Source organism: Anastrepha ludens, chromosome 3, assembly GCF_028408465.1.
Source record: "Anastrepha ludens isolate Willacy chromosome 3, idAnaLude1.1, whole genome shotgun sequence".
Taxonomy (NCBI): domain Eukaryota; kingdom Metazoa; phylum Arthropoda; class Insecta; order Diptera; family Tephritidae; genus Anastrepha; species Anastrepha ludens.
In genome coordinates, this window is record NC_071499.1 from 3728559 (window position 1) to 3749362 (window position 20804).

At 39.3% G+C, this 20804-nt stretch overlaps 1 protein-coding gene across 1 annotated transcript; it reads left to right on the forward strand.

Moving 5' to 3' along the window:
• Positions 1-10161: 10161 nt before the first annotated feature.
• LOC128859399 (uncharacterized) lies at positions 10162-11153 on the forward strand. Its single transcript, XM_054096430.1, has 2 exons — positions 10162-10515; positions 10582-11153. Exons 1-2 carry the CDS (start codon positions 10397-10399, stop codon positions 11039-11041), a joined length of 579 nt encoding a protein of 192 aa, XP_053952405.1. The 5' UTR covers positions 10162-10396; the 3' UTR covers positions 11042-11153.
• Positions 11154-20804: the final 9651 nt, after the last annotated feature.

Genomic DNA, 20804 nt, shown 5'->3' on the forward strand with positions numbered 1-20804 from the left:
CCAGGTAAAATATCGACTCAAAAACTTTAATGTCGAAGTCTTTCGTGAGATAATCGATCAGCTTACAAAGTGCTTCTGTTGATTGCGCTGCTATGATGCCATCGTCAATATAAATTGCAAGAATTAATTTCGCACTGTTAAAACTCCCGATAAAAACGCATGGATCCTCTGCACTGACTTTTAGATTACAAGTCTCCAGCATCTGAGTAAATTTCTGATTCCAACATCTCGATGCCTGCTTTAAACCATAAAGACTTTTGTTCAGCTTACACACCTTGTCAGTTCCATCTTCGTAACCAGTAGGTTGATGCATATAAATCTCCTCGCTTAGAGTTCCGTAGAGAAACGCTGTCTTCACATCAAACTGCTTTACAATCATGTCAAGCTCAACTGACATGGCAAAAATCATTCTAATTGACGTAAACTTGGCAACAGGGCTAAAAGTCTCGAAATAATCAGTACCAAACTTTTGCGTAAAGCCACGAGCGACTAAACGCGCCTTAAAACGTTCGATTTCACCTTCCTTTCCACGCTTGATTTTGTAGACCCATTTGTTAGAAATCGCTGTTCTACCTGTAGGCAAACTTACCAGGGACCAGGTTTGGTTTGTTATTAACGATGAAAACTCCTCATCCATGGCACGCTTCCACTGCGCACAATGGTTACTAGACACTGCTTTCACATAGCAATCCGGCTCATCTGCTTCAGCAATATACGCATAGCTTAGTGCAGCTTTACTTTCAATATCTCCTCTTTGCGAACGTGTCATGATCCTACGTATCTGCGGTTGATTGGTTGCATCTTCGCTATCGTGATTGCCACAGCTTTCAGTTATGGTTTCTGGTTTGTTAGCATTCGTAGTTGGTTCTTCCAGTGCTTCAACGTGTTCTTCATGCACATATGCGGCTTCTTTGCAGGTTTCTTTGATTATAACGTCTCTTGATACTTCAATTTTTCTTTCGTTAGGTATCCAAACCCTATAGTCCTTGCAGTTTTCCTCGTAGCCTACAAACACACCTTTCTTGGATTTCGCATTAAGTTTTCTTCGCTTTTCCTGTGGTATATGCACAAAAGCCTCCGATCCAAAACCTCGAAGTACAGACAAGTCAGCCTGTTTATTAAACCACAATTCAAATGGTGATTTACCATCCACTTGACATTTACCACTCCGATTAAGAGTGTACACGATATTGTTCACTGCTTCACCCCAGTATTTCAGGCTCAATTCTTTGGCGTGAATCATAGACCGTGCACCTTCGATAATTGTTCTCATGTCTCTTTCTGCGCGGCCATTGTGTTCTGGCGTATATGGTGTTGATTTTTGATGAACCACTTTTCTTCTACTGAATATTTCTGCCACGTCTTTGTTGACGAACTCTAGTCCGTTATCGGAACGGATGCACTGTACTCGCTTTCCTGTTTCTGCCTCAGCTTTATCTAAAAACCGTTCAACAAACAATGCAACATCTGCTTTTGACTTTATGCAATAGACACATCGATAATTTGAAAAATCATCACGAAATAGCAACATATAGCGCGCACCACCATATGAAATCTCTTGCATAGGGCCGCATAAATCAGTGTGAACAAGCTTACCTATCGAATTAGCTCTGTTTTTGCTTTCATGGAATGGCATCCGATGCTGTTTACCGAATACACATCCCTCACAAAAAAAATCATTGCTATTAAAAGAAATACTTCGTTGAGTTAGTACGCTCTTTACATGGTCTTTAGCTTGATGACACATGCGTTCATGCCAAAGTTGCAGCGACTCAGATTTCGCACTAAAATTCGCCTGAGCTTCCACGCCGCTAACCTTCAATAAGAGCTTAAACAGTTTCGAATTTTCTCGTAGACCTTGTAAGCACACTTTGCCTTGTTTTTTAAAATAATTAAAATGCCAGCAATCGTTGCCCTCCGCTATCAACGAGTAACCTTTGTCTAAACATGCGTTGGATGAAAATAAGTTCATTTTAATACCAGGTACATATAACACATCAGCCAAGTACTTTCCGTTCCAGACGTTGCCATTATAAGCTTCAACGTGAATATCCCCCCTACCATATGCTTGCACTATGGAACCATCCGCAATGAGAACATCTTTTGGCGTATTAAACTTGACATAATCATGGAACCACTCTTTGCGATAAGACATGTGATCGCTAGCACCAGAGTCCATGTACCAACTGCTCTCACGTGATATGTTCGATTGCACAAACATAACCTCACTTACAAAAGCATTACCATGTGCTAATTTTTTAACACTTTCTCTATTTGGACAGTCTCGTTTCCAATGACCAAACTTTTTGCAAATGAAACATTTTCCTTTCTTCTTATTGTCGCCTTTACCTTTAACTTGATTAGCTACGAACGCTCCTTGTGTATTTGGCTGCACACCCAATCTAGATTCTTCCATACACAAGCGTGCCGTTAGCATTTTCAATGTACGGTCCTTTTTCTCTGTTGCTTCCCACGCCGCAAAGAAATGATTATATTGCTCCGGCAATGTCATTAGAATTTTCGTTACCACCATATTCTCGGAGATTTTTTCACCCAGATCTTCTAATTGCCTTGCAATCTTCTGCAACTTCGCTATATGCATTGCAATGCTGTCTTCGGCGCTTTTTACGTATTGAAAAAATTGTTGTTGTAGCAAATGAATCGATGTATCCGACTTTTGCTCGTAAACGCTCTCCAGCGTAGCAAACATAGCAGCAGCAGTATCACAATCTTTTATCCATTGCTTTCTAGGTTCACCGTCAGCTTCAGGTTTCGTTACAGCTCCACTTACAAGTTCCCATAGGCCACCAGCTCTAAGCATCACCTTTATCTGGAACTTCCATAAGGTCCAACCGTCCTCAACTTCAAGCTTGTTGATTTTAATTTCTTCCATCTTAAATGCCGCAATATTCCAGGAAAATTTCAATTTTATTTCTCACGCGTTAGACAGGCGCTGGGCCCATAACCTGTAGTCTTATTCTTGGAAATAAAAAGTCGTGTGTTTATGCTTACAGATGAGAAAAGAGAATGAACGAGTTTATTTTACGCATGTACATATGAGTATAAGAATAAGATGATGCAATGAACTGCTGTTTGTTTGCTTTAACCTTTGTGTTTTTGTGTAACAATAAGAATATTTCTCATATGAATTTTCTTAAACTACGTTTTTCAAACTGAATAAAAATAGATATATTTCATATAAAATATTATAAAGTGTAATTAATTTACGAAAACTAAAAATGGTTTGTTGAGGCTTAGATATTCATTCTTTGTAACCAAATATACCTCAATTTAAAGTAACGAAGTATAACTAAAAATAATCAAAATTAATAACCAGTAAATTTTTTATAGCCTACCATCAAATGTGAGTTGCAAGTTTATTGCTTTAATTTTTTGTTTATGTAGTTGGAATTGAAGTATCTGGACGTTCGTTCTCACAATCTTACGAGATGAAAGAAATCCATGGGTTGTTACCCAGGCCTGATGCTCATAGTGTCAAGTTCAGCCACTTATGCTTGCAGATCTTTTTTTATCTGCCATTTTACCACTGCACAGCAGTGTGGGCTCAGTGAGCTCTGAAATCGCTTAACGGCGACGCTCTACAATTTGGGCAGCGTATTGGCTTATCTCACGTCTTCCTGGAATTGGCCTTCATACCCATGTGCCGACCGTTTGACTTGTGGTCGGCGGTAATTGTCCCTCCCTAAGCGCATCTACACGCCTGCACACACAGTCAAGGCAAGCCGCCCACCGCCTACTGATGGCTCAACTGAGGGTCGTGCATTCTATTTGCGGCATCGATTGTTACTGAACTGAACAGCACAACGGGTGAGAAATCGTGCACAGCCTTCGCTGCATATGCGCGTTATGTGCACGAAATGACCGACAATAACAGGGAACAAAAAGAAAAACAACAACTGCCAATGCTGCGTAATACTCGAACAATGCGATCCATTTCTGCCTTTAAAAGCCATAATTAAGCGCACTAATTGGCAACCGAGATACAATAAAAGCATAATAAATGTTTTCGCTAGCTGTATGCCCAGGCAAATACATGCATACATACATACTGGTACATACTCGCACATACATACATAAACACACACAAATATGAGTACTTTCAAGCATACAAACTTTATTGCCTGTCTATTTGCTGCGCTATTTTGTTAGTTTGCCGCCTCGTAGCTAAGATATGGGCTCGAGAGTTATTTGTGCCCATAAAATGGTAATGCGCACCTACATACAAACTTTCACTTTTACATGCAGCAGTCAAACAAAGGCGCATAAAGGTTATCAACTCATGGTTTTCTTGTATTCTGCGGACGATTTGTAGGTTTCGAGTGCCTTCAGTGTGGCCCACATTTAACTTCATTTCCTTTGGTGTATTTTAATATGCTTTGCCTATTTGTTTTTGTATTTATAAATGCGCCTCCCAATGCTGCCACAGCATTGGCACCAGTAGCAGCATCAATAATTGCATTAATTGCCTGTGGCGTAGCCGTGGCACACTTCTGCCGCTTCGTTTGCTCCACTTGTTCCGATTATTCCGCTGGACGGTTGCCATTGACGGCTGACAGCGGCCAGCGTTGCCAGTGCGCTCGCAGCAAAGGACGAATATTTGCATTTTTTGCTCACTCTTTCATACTGCTTCCAGAATTTTCATGTCAAGGGTAGAATAATTTAAAATTGTCAGCGCTTTATTAATTTTGCGTCGCCGTACAGTGAGCGGGTTTTGCGTTCTTGGGATGTTAAGAAAAATATATAAATAAAGTTTAACTATTTCACCTTCTGCTTTCACGCACATTCAAACTCATGGATAGCTCACAAAAGGCTGCATAAAAATTTTTTTGTAAAGCAGTTCCGTAATTTACCAAACTATTTTAAAATCATGCATTAGAATAACAAATTAACGAATGCTAAATCAAATTTATCGTTACACTCCTAAAATGAGCTTGACTACCGTTCAGTAGCGCCAGGGCTCGACACCCACTGTGGACATGAAATATCAAATGATAGAACATGTTTTTTCTATTAGTGGTCGCTTAGCAGCAGGCAGTGGCAGGCAATCGAGTGTTTTTCTGCCATGAAAAAGTTCCTCATGAAAGTTCATCTGCCGCTCGGAGGCTTTATCAAACTGTAGGTGCCTCCTTGGAGAGGAGCTCCTCTGAAAAATAATATGCAATGGAGACTTTTGCCTCAAACTACCTAGAGCATCCCAAATTAAAGGGTTTGCTGATGAAATCGCAATTGTGGTCGTTGCTAAATTCCTTTACCAAGCTGAAGAAATCTGCAATCAACCGGTTGAAACCCAAAAGATTGGCTGCGCAATAGTGGTTCATATCAGTAGCAGTAAAATAGTTGAGACGACAAATCTTTCAGTAGGTGACCACGCCATGGAGTCTAAGTTGTACATCAAATATCTTGGAGTAATTATTGACCACGGGCTGAGTATCAAACAGTACCTCATATACGTCAGTGAAAAAGCTGCGAGGGCTATAACAGCATTCACCCAGATTATGATGAATACGAGAGATCCTAAGCAGGTTTCTAGGAAGCTACTTAGTAGTGTGGTATTATCTATGTTGCTATATGCTGTACCGTCCTGGGTCGAAGCAATAAACTGCAGGTCATACATGAAAGGCATTAAACTGGTATACCGGTTATTGTGCCCGAGGATATGTTGCGCATTCCGCATAGTATCGGAGGATGATATATTAGTTCTCGTGCGTATGATACCGGTAAAATTTACCACTTTCAATTGACCTGAAATAAAAAAAAACGGGGGTATGCAGCACAGCTGACCAACCGAAAGACGGAGGGGGCGAAGCATCTGTACGTGGCAGGAGGAATGAAAGAACTAAATGAACGGACCAAGAACATATCTCCAAATGGATTAATCGAAATCATGGACAGATATACTTCTACCTGACCTAAGTACTTAGTGGATGTAACCATGAAGACGATCCGTACTGCACTTTTTCTGACAACCTAGTTGAAGATGCTCAGCATGTTTTCTTCGTTTGCCCACGTTTTGAGTTCGAAAGGGAAGAATTGAGTGTTAGGGTTGGGAAGTCAATAATGGTTAGTAACCTAGTAGATATTATGTTTGACTCAGAAGAACATTCCTCCGTTGTTAGCAATATGGCAAGAATAGTAATGTCGCTTGTCCCGCGGGAGGGAAATGGGTCTGGGGTGGGTTTTTAGGGTGAGTCGAATGACAAGTCTCACACTTTTCGGGGTGAGCCTCTTATCAAAAGACATTATTTTCGTAATAAATCAAACAAAACAACTGTTGAGCGGACACGAACTCCCTTATATACAAGATGTGAGGGAGCAGTTACTTACTAAGTGGAAAACAGGGACTTCCGGAAAAAGTGTGATGTTTTTCATTCACAAATTTACATTCAGTTTTATTTGCGAGTTGCTTTTATTTTATTGCTAGGAAAACAACTTGTCTGTCTGGGCATTAGCCAGTAGGTAAGTTTTACTAATCAAATCTTGCAAGCATAGTAAAAGTAAAAAATAAAGCAAACATAAAAAATAATTCATTCAGTTCATTTGGTGGATGAAATTTTTCTTTTAAAATAAGTCCGCTTTTCTTTACTAAGTTCAAAATTGGAAAAACACAGGCTGCACTCATCGCAAAAATAAAGGGATTAGAGACTGTTCGGTCAAAATGGAGGTGTGGGGCATTGACTTTACTGCTTTCGAATTTCCAAAAATATTGGAATATTCTATGCGAAATAGTTTCCTGTTGAAAACAAAGAAAAAATAAAAAAATTACTTCAATCGGTAGTTTCCCAGTTTTCCATATAATGAAAAGGGCCTATCCAGGAAAATGGGTTAATCAGCTTTATTCCTTAACGTACTCAATACCACTTTTCTATAACGATTTATCTTTTGCCTCAAAAAATAAAATAAAATAAGCCTCAGTTTCAGATATAACCCCTTCATTCGAGCGAAATTTCTTACCGGCGAGCATTGTTTTTAGGTCTGCGGACAGCCAGTAGTCGCTGGGAGCCAAATCTGGGGAACGGTGGATGCGGAAGCAATTCACAGTTCAGTTCTTGTAGTTTCGCCATTGTTTTGATTGACTTGTTGTTGACGTCCACGACGTGTTTTATTGTTCACAATTTTAATTTACAATTTTTCTTAAATATAAATTAATTTAATATTTCTTTCTAATCGTCTGCTTTTTTTACCACCTTTTAGCTGCTTGCTTGATAAACACAGTTCAGTTCAGCCTTTAGAGTTGTTTTCTGGCTATATAATACTATTGTAAAGCCTATCTTGTTATATGGAGTCATAGTCTGGTGGAACTCACTAGAGAAGGCGACAATGGTGAAGCAGCTGGAGAGAGTTCAGAGGTCGGCACTCATTGGAATCAGTGGGGCGCTTCGAACGACTCCTACTCTGGTGCTCACCGCAATGTTAAATGTGGTACCCGTAGACATCGCTGGCAGAAATGCCGCTACACGTACCGCAATCAGACTGAGGGGCTGGAGCTATAAGCTCAACCTCACTTATGGGCACTCAAGCATCCTTAGAAACTTCGAGTTCATCCCTCTGTCAACAGACCAGTGTATACCCTCGTTTAGTCCAACCGGAACATTCTCCACTCACATCCCGTCAAGGGAAGAGTGGACGGAGACTACACTTGGGGGCAGGGCCTGGTGAACTTGTTCACGGATGGATCGAAGTTGGAAGGAAAGGTTGGCGGAGTCTTTTGCGAGGGGTTCCCCATCAGACTCAAATTCAGGTTACCGGATCACTGCAGTGTGTTCCAGGCAGAGGTAGCCGCAATCAAGGAGGCAGCTGATGGGCTGCTCAAATGCGTACTAACAGTCAAGAAAGTATTGTAAATATTTACTCCGACAGCCAAGCGGCAATAAGGGCCCTCGAGTCTATGTCGGTGCATTCGGAATTGGTCAAGGAATGCTTGACTTCGCTTTCGACTGCGTCCGAATTCTTTGACATCAGCCTCATCTGGGTTCCCGGTCACAGCGACATTGTGGGAAATTGTGAGGCGGATGAGCTGGCCAGACAAGGGACATGTGAGGTGATTTACCCGCGAAGGAAGAGAATTGGGATCCCCCTGACTACCAGCGGTCTGCTCCTGGAAAGATGGGCATCGCGCCAACTCAGCGAACGCTGGGCAAATACACAAACGTGTAAGGTCGTCATCGTCATAGTCATCGTTCGTAATCAGCACGCTCCTAACCATCCCATCACCACCTCTCCCCGCCCTCTCCCTGCATCCCATCGGTCTTTCCCTTTCACCTCACCTCCTTCACAATGGTATCACAAAGGACGAATCTTTCTTCGTCCAAGTGTGCTCACTCCGTGGGCATCCATACCAACCTTACCAAACCCTTGTTAGTTTTGCTGTTCGTAGCCTCTTAGTTTTCTGACTGGTAACGATCAGCGCGCAAGGAGAGTCCCGTTGCCCTTTTGGCTGCCAGGTAGGGTTGTATTTAGAGTGGTGAGTAGAGAATATTTAATTGATTGATTCCTCGACAGGAGTTTTATGTAGTTTGTAGACTGACGTGTAACGAAATGACTGAAATACAATACATAAATGAAGTATGCACTTTGGAAAAAATACTTCATATTTTTTTTTAATGATATATCCATTTCTTTTATTTAAATAGGAAATAATATTCAATTAATTCAAAAATTAAAAGGTTCTAAAACTCTGTAGCTACCCTCCACTTGAGCGTACACCTCTCTTCGGCGGACAAAAGTTAACTGGCGATGAGTGTCCGCACAAGAGAGGTTTCACTGTGTAGAGTAAAAATATAAAGAGTAATATTCAACTTTTATACAAAGCCGATTTAGAACCTCATCGACTCGTTCAAAAGTTTCGTAACTTCATAAGAATATTTAAAATTAGCAGCGAGCTGCCTTCGCTGCGCTCGCAAACCCAATCGCAAATAACAATAGCTCACGCTAATCGATTTTCATAGGAAAATACAAACACACACACAAATTACCCGTGGAAGATTAGGAAGCCCAAACGGATTTTAATGGTTTTTGCTTGTAATCACGTCTTAATTATTCGTCGAATCCTGTCTGTGTTGAAATTAAGCTGAAAAGCTTCCACGTCAGCAGAAAACAGAGTAAGGTCGTTGGCAGAATACTAAGCTGGTATTTAATCAAATGTCAGCATGACTTAAGACAACGGATCGAGAGCGTAAGGGGTGGGGAAACGAGAATTTGGTATCATACTTTCAAAAAGCAGCGCAAAAAGTCCTTTTCCAGGGAAAATTGATGACACTTCAAAACTAAATTCTTACGCAATCGATCTTCTACAACAATATGCGTATTACAAAAGCACTAAGTTGCCTGTAATAGCGTTAACATTTTTATTAATGTCAAGGCAAATTTTTTTAATAGCTCGCATGAGTTGCACAAACCGTTTTCGAGATTTTGATTAGCTGATATTAGTTGATATCAAAAGGCACAACGGCAAGACGCTTAACTCGCTCAATATTTTTACACCGAAAAGCCAAGAAAATATTAACATTACCGTTTTAAAGGCTGAAAATAAATACAAGAGCAAATGTTATGTAAATATTGATGACAAAGTGTTTATAGACCATTTTCGGATGCCTCTTGCACAAACAGCCACTGACGCCCTGACCCGAGAAATGAAGTGTGCGCTAACCAGTTGAACGGCTTTAATGCAATTTAGCCGAAACAATTTCAAAAATATTTGTGAGCAGTTTGAGTGGATGAAGAATAAACAAATTTCTCCTGGCAACTATGAAAGTCAAAGCGGGACACGCGCCAGACGGTGAGTGAGGCCTGGCATACAAAGCCATGTAATCGCGGGGCTACCGGGAGCAGCTGGCTGGCTTGTTTGCTCATTATGGCTGCCGAAATGTGCGCAATTAGGCAATATTCAAATTTGTTACCATATTACGGTGAAAATAGGCAAAATTAAATATTTACACACCTTTTTCGGCACACAAAAGCAAATACACAAGCAAATGCGCACAAACGTACACATACGCATCCATTGCCGGCGACAAACATTAATATTCGCTCGCATTTGCGTAACCTGCCTACAACCCAAAGCCTGTTTCGGTCCGTCCCTGTTGACAATGCCTTGCTCGGAGTGTTTGGGTTAGGTGGCTTTGCCACACTTGAGCTGCCAGTTTCGAGTCGCACACCTCTCAAGTGAAAATGAAAATCAATAATAATAAAATATATAGCAAAATTCAAAATTTTCTATCAATTAATTATATTTTTACTAGATTATCAAATTTACTACGTACGAGGGAGGGGAGGACGACTTCAATTCCAACGCGCGCCATATTCTTTTAACTACTTACCGAAGGCTGCAAGGATAACAGCAAAACAAACAACTTCTGCATTCATAAAGTCCAAACCCATGAAAATGGGAAACTTATACAGCACAGTGTGGCCGAGCAAGAAGGAGTCCAAGTTGTATGTGACAGCCACAGCGAAGAAGCACACAGTGCTGACGGCGGTGGACGATATTCAAAAGCTGTAAGTGCATGCGTTTCTCATTTAAGCGCCTTAATTTTAATTCTATTCTTCGCTTCTCCTCCACAGTACACCCGAGCAAATGGTGGAGCAGTTTGAAAACGTTTGCCGCGCCTCACAAAGGGTGCTGCGCAGCTTGACGCACAATCCGTGCGGCCAATTATCGTTGTGCATCAAGCAATGCCTAGATGAAAACTTCCAACAAATGTCCAAATGTTTCGCTGTCATGGACGACTATAGGGCCTGTGTGAACAAAATGATGTCAGAAAAGTTGGCGGATGTGGTGATTGATTTCGAGAAATATGCAGAAGATGAAAGAAATGGCAGCAGTTACGATATACTGCCAGAAGATGGTTTGCTAAATGAGGAAGACTGTTTAAGAGGCAGCCTGGAAAAGGAGTTGAAGCGGCGAGTGGAAGAGTTGAATCCCAAAACTGATACGGAGTTGCGAACTGAACAAGAAGAGTGCAAGCAGAAACAGGAACGGTTGGATGAAAATGAAAATGAAGACATAAACACATGCGCATAAAGAGAGGGGATACGCTCGTTCATATATGTATGTACGTATGCACGTAAAGATATATTTTTTGTAAATTTTGCTTTGTCAATTAAAATCAATAAAAATCTGTAAGTGAAAACTATGCACGTCTGTTGCTAGAATCCTTCAGCTCGCAGTTCCGGATTTAGTGCAAACGATCTTTCAGCCTCACTATTTAAAGCCGTATGTGCTTCATTGAAGTATGCACTCTGAAGAAGCTTGGCGTCGAGAAGGGAGCATTATGTGGCGATATATTTCCTGTAAGCCAAGTTGTCTCACCTGCCAGGCAGAAAATCGGGAAAGCTGCCGCGGAAAATAAAAGTTTTCTGTGCAATTTGAAAGTGTGGCATGAACACATATTAAACTTGATATGCACTCCAACGCTTTCATTCAGAAGGCTTCTTCAGCAGAGCAATCACAGATCTTGTCGATGAATTTATTTTACTTATTTAATTATTTTTAATTATACAAGGTGGCGCAAAATTAGTCACCCCCTCGGAAGGTTTGTCATTTTTGCAAATGACGTCGTACGTGGATCATATTTGACGCTTGTGAACTAGACAGCTTCGGTATACAAACAAGCTCGGGGCGCGTAGTCAAAATAAAAATTGCCATCACAAATCATCAAAATCAGTAAAATATTTGTTTTTACTTAGTCAAAAAGTTATTCAAAAACAAAATTTATGATTAACTTTGCGCCACCTTGATCACTTACTTAGTCATGCCATGAGTTCTGTTACAAGTAAAGTCCGTTATAGTTATGAAATTATAATTCGAGTACTTGTTTTTAATGAAGTTAGTTTCATTTAATCCTGTAAATATTAAAATTCTTTTTTTTTTTTAATTTTCATTCGGATTTGCTTTCACACAAGCCTTCAAACGATTAGGCCATTCAGCTATTGCAGCACACACGCTGCATTGATATCACGTCGCTGCTCGAAGCAAAGATTATTTGAGAATTTCTGCAAGGCCTTCAACAGGGCATGCCCAATTCTGACCACAAACTGTAGTACAATGAATTCATATCTAGACTTCCAAACGACCATTCTTTTGCGGCTATGAACCCAGGAATGGATGGTGTTTGCCCTATTGGCTGGAGCGGTATCTTGCTGGAAGATCCAACGCTCTCCATTGAAGAGAGTACTGCTCAACTGCTTCACCTTCTAAGACATCCTCCAGGTACACTTTTGCCCTGGTCTTAACCCCTTTTTCGCAGAAATGAGGAGGTGTAACGCCTTTACAAGGCACTCCCCACCAAACCATTACGGAGGCTAGATGGTGGCCACGCTGAAACCTTGGAACAATATTTTTGCGTCCTTAGAAGTTTTAGCATAGGTTTTGTTGTTTTTCTTATTAAATATCCTCTTCAGTATTGAACATTTTTATCAAACAAACGAATGCAAAATAACGAGACTTTTTTCTGCACATTTGTTCTCGCCGTACGCATGGCAAGACTAAGTATATATGTACTTACAAGTATCTGTTGGTGGTCGATCAATCAATCAAATCAGCGGTAAAGGGAATTCCAATAATTAGATCAAGAGTTCTTTTGCAGCCTTATGACCGCTAGCTGATTTGTTCTGTTTTGCTAGAAAGGTCCTCTCTGGCATTTTCTTCCAAAATAATCCGGATTCACCAGCATTAAATATCTGGTCTGGGCTGTGTGACTTTGCGCCAATAATTTCAGCAAACTTCTGTGGATATTGTTGTGCTTCTTCTAAATTAGCAGATGCTTGTTCACCTTTTAATTTTAGACTGTGCAAAGAATGTCTTTCCAATCGTAAAGCAATTTTTGACAGTTGCTTCATTAGTTTTCTTCTTTTGTGAGAGAAAGTTCTGAGCCATGATTCAATTATTCAAGGTTTGCTCACTTGTGACATTAGAATTCTGACACTCCCTTACAAAAGGTCGCATTTAAGAAGGGCGAAGAAAAAGGAAAAATTAAATACCTTTTTGGTAAAAATTATTTTAATTTTAAATAAATATAGTCCCAGAATTACATTTTATGAATTAATTTTTTAGTCAAAACTAACCGCGAAGTTTCGCCAATATGGCGCTATTGTGTTACTTAAGCATTATGACCCTAAGTAATACTTTCATAGAGGAAATGGATTTATCATAAATTTAGTAGACTAAAAACAAACTTTGAAGATACTCATGTCTTATTTTACTATGCTCTGCCCACGTAAGTTTGGTGTCTTGACCGCCAAGTCATGATTATTCTTATATTTTAAGTATCTACTCTTATATTCCTAATCGTTCTTACTCAAATGAATTATTACATCGGCGGTGGTCGCAGTAGCCGAATGGGTTGGTGCGTGACTACCATTCGGAAGTGCACGGACTCGAAACCCCGGGCACGAAATGCCAAATGATAGAAAACATTGTTAGCGATCGTCCCTCGACAAACAATGGTAAGCCTCCGAGTGTATTTCTGCCATGAAAAAGCTCTTCATAATAAACCATATGCCGTTCAGAGGCTGCGAGTAATTATATATTACAAAATGAATTCTTGTTAATAAGTTATATATTTTTAAAACAATCTAGTGAGTACTTCCGCAACCTATATTTGAAAGGCATCGGGCTCAGATTGTGAAAATGACCATCTTTCACGTTCATTGCCCCATCTATGATATCCTGATATGTCCGGATGTACTCCATATCATGGTCCATATTGGTCCTGGACGTACCGAGCAAGTTCTTGCTCATAAGCACATTCTTCTGAAAGCGAAATTTTTTTCCTACATATTTTACTTTTCCTCCACTTTTACTCTAAATTTCTAGAGTTAGCAACCCAGTGTCTTGCTAAGGGAGCCGATTTGTCAAGAGGAAAGGAGAAAGCTGCTTACTGAGCAAACCTTTTATTATTGAATCATGGTTCTGAGCTATGTGTTGGGTTTCAATCAAACGGAAGATAACAAGTATGACAAACATCCGAACGCTGCTTGGGAAATTCACGATTGTTTTTGCTAGTAAAGTAGGTCTAATTTAAAATAGTAATGGGTCATGTGTATGTTGAATTCTAATTTTTCCCCGCATTTCTAGATACTCAAGTTAATTTTAAGTTAATTATTTATATATGAAGTATTTTTAATTTAATTTTTTTTATTCAAGTGCACCAATTTATAAATATATTTAAATAAAAAAAAACTAATTATTTATTATTTAACCAGTTTACATTTTTCATTGATATTATGGAAATTGTTGAAGAACGTTTTCCGCTTTAAATGTTAGCGGGTTTTAAAATATACTCATACTCGTATGCATTCCAGCTGCTACACTTTTTCTAATTTAGTCTTCGTTTTTCTTTATTGATCTTATTGTTGCTTCGTTCAGTGAACAAAATTAAGCAATATCCACTCTTCTTTCTTTATTTCTTTAGCGGCCCAAAATTTCAATTTTAATTTCTAAAGAAATAATTTTTCTCTTCATGCCGGTTTCGTTAATTTTTGGTTTTCCCATAGTAAAACTTTTTTTGCTTTTGCATTTACAGGTAAATTCCTTCTTTGTTTTTGTTTTGATTAAAGTAATATACATTATCAAAGTATTATGACAGAATAGCATGTACTATTGCCAGATTTAAAATAATGTTAAAATAAATTAAATACAAATAGGTAACAAAAATTTGTTTTGATTTTGAGTAGGTATATTTCATCTCGCAACTAAAAACCAACATACATACATATGTGTGCATTTAAAAAATATCATTTCAGTTTAATATAAATAAATAGAATTTTAAATTACTCAAATTGGTTCTGCCTGTAAATCTAGTGCTAAGATGATTTGTTTTTGTTAGATAAGTTACTAATAGACTTACAACACTTAGTTGCTAATCACTAATTTCAGAAGGTACGCAATTAATTCATCTGTAATGCGAATAAGTTTTCCATGACCAAGCATATTTGACCCTCTCATGACTACCGAACATACCGTTTCCCATTGTCCTGTTGATATCATAGTTTTGTCATGGCATTGTTTTTCATGCAGGACCCCATTATTCACACTCATTATTCATAACTCACTAGCAATGCCTTATTACATTTAATGAATTCTTTATTTCCTCAGTCATGCGAGCAACACATACATACATACACACACTCGTACAGTTGAGCTAAGTGTAGTTTTCTGGGGAGCACTTAATCCACGCCCTCCACTCTTGCACTCGTACACACTTTACTCATTACCTATTCATCTCTCAGGTTTACGCTACAGAAGAAATCATCAAAAATTCTTGCTTGTGCGAGTAGTTTTTCCTACGGTTTTTCTGGTTTTTGCTTGTTTTTTTGCTTGTTTTTTGCTTTTTTTCCCTCGTTTTTTTGCTTGTTGTTTTTGCTTCCTCGGCCCTTAACATTGTGAACAGCTGCGCATGAGTTGCATGCATGTGTGTGTATGAGTGCGCTCGCATTTCGTACGTATGCATACAAATGCTTGTTGTTGTTGGTGGTTGAGCTCGTATGTAAATATTTGCATACATATGCGTATTTTATGGAAATTAATTATGTCGCCTTTATTTGGCAACATTTCTAAACATGAAAATGTAGGGACTTGTAGTGCGGGGAGCTCGTTTCTTTTTGCTGGCGTGACATTGCAGACATTAGACATTACTGCAAAAATAGAGTTGCTGCTGTTGCTGCTATTGTTTTTGTAACTATTCGCATAAGCTGGCCCTGACAGCCAAGCTAGCACCATGAAATTATAATAGTGAGTGTGTGTAAATATGCTGTTATTTCATACTCGTACTTTTCGGGCGCTTATTTTCCGGCCATTCAGCGCCAATAGCCCAGCAGGAAAGCATTGAACCAGTAAACGAGTTTTTTCAAAGTTGCGACCTATTGATTTTACCTTATAGATTATAATTTATTAATATTACAGAACATAACGAACCCTTGGTTTTGGAAAACCTAAATATAAAAATTCGTGTCGCCAATTTTACGAAGAAGTGCCAACTAGAGTTAAAGGTGTAGCAATATAAGACGGGCCATTGCCATTACACATCCGCGTCCAGAGGCGTAAGCAAGTATTGGACAAATAAAAAAAAAAGGTGAGACGATAGATAAAGAATTCCATATGGGTGTAATGCAGAGTTTAATTTTTAATAATTTGTCTCAGAAGGCTATCATTGTGAACAAATACACCCAAATTCTACAAATACCTTCGGAGAACCAACATATTCACATTGTTAGGCATTATGATGACTTGTTTCTCTGTCAAAAACCCTAACTATCCCTTTATGTGCGGTATTTGTTTGTGAGAACGCATAACACTAATTTTTAATACCACAAACAACACGACATTCCCATTGAGATCATTCTACTTCGGAGATGGCGAGCCGTATTAGCTGTGATTCACATATTACAGCCTGTGTATGCACACACATACATATACTATTTATACAATAGTATAATTTTCTCTAAATCTACCCGATCTCCGAAGAAATCTGAGTAGATCTTGTGGTGCCAAGGAGCCAAGGTGGTCGCTTCTTAACACAACAGTGCCAAAGACCTCAAACCTGATTCGTGCGAAGGTGGGGCAAACGCACAGAAAATGGTCCGCCGTCTGAGATGCCCACCTTTTCCATGTGCCTTGCCCATGGAAAGTCGCCCATCAACAGTCCAACCAGCCTCTTGCAGTCCCCTCTGCTTAGTGGCAGGAGGAACTGCGACAGTCGGTCGGACATGACAGGTAACATCAGTTTTGTACATCTGCAGCCTCTCGCAGTCTGCCAAGGTCGCTTAGCTTAGCACAATAAGCTTAGTCGAACATCTAACAGATTCCATATATCCTTTATACTATAATTTTTCGTAACAAAATGGATAACTACCAGGCTTATTGCAATTTATCTTTCATGTTTGAAGAAGGAAACTGTACATTTAAATAATACATCTGCCTGCTTAACCAGTGAATATCACTACAGGGATATTTATATGTTTTTTATATGTATATATGCATTTAATTTGTACGGGCACTCACTCTGCCTCTCTAATTCTCTATTTTTTGCCCTCAAGCTTTGGTTCTTTCTTGTTCGTGCGAATGTTGCGTATACGCCCAGCAAGCCCAGTTGTCAACTGAAATTAATTGCTTTGAGCAAAATACATGTACATGTACTTCTACATATACATACATATGCACTGACAGTAGGTGCTTACAAGCCAACAACTTGATAACTCGAGCTGTTTAGCATTTGGCCATGCAGATTTTATAAAGGATACTTTATTTTCTTTGTTTATTAATTGCCTTGACCGTTCCAATGAATTGACATAAAATTATCAAAGCACTTATCGTCATAAAAAAGTAGAATACACACAACACTATAACTACTAACAACAAATAAGACCTCGTGCGAGGCTCCGCGCGCTCTTAGCAAGAAAAGATGGATGAGCTGACAGCTGTGGCGTCGCTGCCACTCAGCTGTATGCGTGATATTACAATAATTTCAGCAAATATTTAGAGTATACTTTTTTGCGCCACATCTTTACTTACGATAACGACGATGGTGACGAGGACGACAGTAAGTAAGCAAGAGAATGAAATAAAGAAGCAATTCAAACAGCGAAAAGATACATTAATGCAAAAAAAAATACATTCTGATGCTTTATTACTTTCAGCTGATATTCTATAGTGCTGGAAAGAGGCATCCATCTCGCTTTGGTTATTCTTCATTATTGACACTGTGCACACTGCCACTTCCACAGACTCTGCGCTTCATTCTTCATTCACTTCTGCCACTTTTAATGGCGCCGCCCAGATTTATCTATTAACTTCGCTGTCAATGGACACGCTGTTTTGCCATATCGTCCGGTATAAGTCAGCGCGATGGCAGCGGTTGAGTAGTTTCCGCTCTGCGCATTAGGAACGCCAATCACATAAACGCAATAAACTCCTGTCTCTATCGAGCGAATATTGATAGTCTGCCAAATTTCGTAAGCAATTTCAAACACTCCATACAATGGCGCCATCTTTTTGCGCCGTTATTCAATCGATACACGACTATTGTATCAATGTTTGGCAGTTAAGGTATTGTTGTTATTATTGCTCAAGGTTCATGGTTGGGGCAAAGGGTGGGGGCAGTAGCGGAAGCTGATTAAAATCCTTCCCTTTGATAATGACGGGGAGACTTTGGCAATACTATGCTGATGGTACATTTATAACGAGGTGACTGCATGCGCCGCACAGTGGGCCAGTCTATGAAATTTTATTCTTTGCTTTTATAAACGTCCTATTCATGCTTTTTAAAGCTTCTATATTCTATTTCTTTTGAATAATTCCTAGACAGCATCTTTTTCTCTGTCATCTTTGAAATTTGTCAACTAGACAGACGTGCATTTTTACACGATAGAGCAACGCGCTAAAATTATTCAAACTTTTTATGAAAACAGTCGATCTTTAAGAAAAGCATATCGCAAATTCGCAATTTTTTGTTGGAAATTATCGCCCGAATCAGTTAAAAATTCAGACGTTGGTGAAAAAATTTCAAGAGGTATAACTCCAAACTTCACCTGATGTTCACCGGTTTTGAAAAAACGGCCGATATCGTAAATAGGGAGAGAATCTGGGCTGCTTTGCGGAGCGGAGGAGTACCAGCTAAACTTGGAGCTCCTTTCAATGAAAGCTACAGAAGACGCTTGTTTTCACGTCCTCCATAAAGGAAAATTATCGGAGCTCTTTCTCCAGCTGTCTGGCATCCGTTTGGTTTGCATTATGTCCCCAATCCTTTTTCTGTTGGTAACTGAAGACGTTCGTAACGCTTCTTTTGTTACGAAAACCATAAAAGAGGTATTCAGTGGCAGATCAACAACACATACTTAGACTATTAAGCATTTGTTGACGACATTTGTCTGCTTTCGTATATGATGTCCGATCTAAACTCGATGACTCAGTCAATGCTGGAATGGTTGCAAACAAAGTGGAGCTTCAAATCAACGTAGGAAAGACAAAAGCATTTAACCTAATCAAATTATTGAGAAGTGTGTGCGCAGGTTTTTGAAAACGTGGATGGTTTTTGCTACTTGCGATGCCTGATCGCCGCAGATGGAGAAAGGTAGACTGACGTCGAAAGCAGAACTATCACTGTTCGGCACTCTTTTCCTCGCTGGAAAAATAATGTCCAACGCCGTCTCAAGTCCCTCCTGCTATATAGCTGTACAACGTTGAAGGTCACCGCAATGATCGCGCGGCGTCTCCAAACGTTCATTAATCACTGCTCGCGACGCATAACGCGAATTTTTTGACCTCGAACTGTATATAACAGCGAATTACTGAGGTACGGTAATCACTCCGATGTGGCGACTGAAATCCGCAGAAAGAAATGGCAATGGATCGGACACACCCTGAGTAAAAGTGACGACAATATCGTCAAAGAGGCGCTGTCAATGGACATCACTATAGAAAAATGATTGAGGTTTCTTTGTGGCCTGAGGTTGAAGGAATTCACATAGACGATTTTTATTTTGAACAAGGGTGGATCCAGGAGTCACACCGATTAATTCTTACTAAACTGGGGATCATGCGATCTAACTCAACTAGACTACTTGTGGAGGTCTTCTTTCAAAGGAAAGCCTATATGAATAAGCCGACAACGATTACAGAGCTGAAACATAACACTCAGAACGAGATTGTTGAACTCAATGCGAAAATGTGAGAGTGAGTCCTTGAAAATTTAATTCTCGAAGAGTCGGATTTTGAATCAAAATAAAATAGTGAAACTTAAAAGAATCTAAATTCTTACATATTTCATTTTAAACCAATATCCAGGCGCATCTTTTGCATGACCCTTTATTTGTATTTTGAAATCGAAGTAAAAATATTTGACATTTACATAGTGCAGCATCATTTTTGGGGGCAAAATGATTCCAACTCAGGACGAAAGTCCTAGATCCATATAGTAAAACCTCCTAATCTTTTTACATTCTTAAGCAAATTTTTTTGGCCATATAAAGCTTGCAATTTATTGCCCGAATGCTTTTAGGATAATTGGAAACATGTAGTTTCGGTTTGGAAAGAATAATTTGGAGAACACTTTAACTCAGCTCTCTCACGAAAGTTTGTGCTATCCCTTTTTCGAAAAGTCTACATAAAATGGCATTTCGGTGGTTTCCAGAAATTAATTATCCAGAAAATTCAGTTAAGGGTGTTCTGAGATAAAATCTTTATACAAAGAATGTAAAGGTAATCTTGATGGTTTCTAACCCCTAATTTTGGTAACGAGAGGCGAACTTCATGTGTTATCTTTATTTTTAATTAGGAAATGTAGGAAATTCTGTCTCTGTGCACCTTAAATCGTGTTTTCAATGCTGCTCTCTCTGAAAGCCATTTGAAAGTTGCTTCTATTGCACGCTTCCTTTATTTGGGTAATGCTTACAATAAGTAAGGAAATAAGTATTCGATAAATTTCTAAACACTTTTCCTGTCAAACGATGGTCAAAAGACAAGTGTACTGCTTGATTTATCACTAAACGTTTCCTCTTCGCATCGTAAATTTAATATTTATGTATATGAATAGCTCTCTCAAATTTTATTACCTGTGTCAAATGTTGCTATAATATTTTGAGTAAAGCTCATGGTAACTTGTCGCACTGTGCATTTCGTCTCATTGTATATTGAGGAGTTTTATGTTGGTCGGTTAAACGGTCGCACTAATGCATAGAATGGACATAATGGATGGGAACGAGAGTAATTATGCTCAGCGGTCCATTTGCAAAATGAGACAATATCGAACTCATTGTTATGTTTTTTAGTACAATGTGGCTGCTGGATA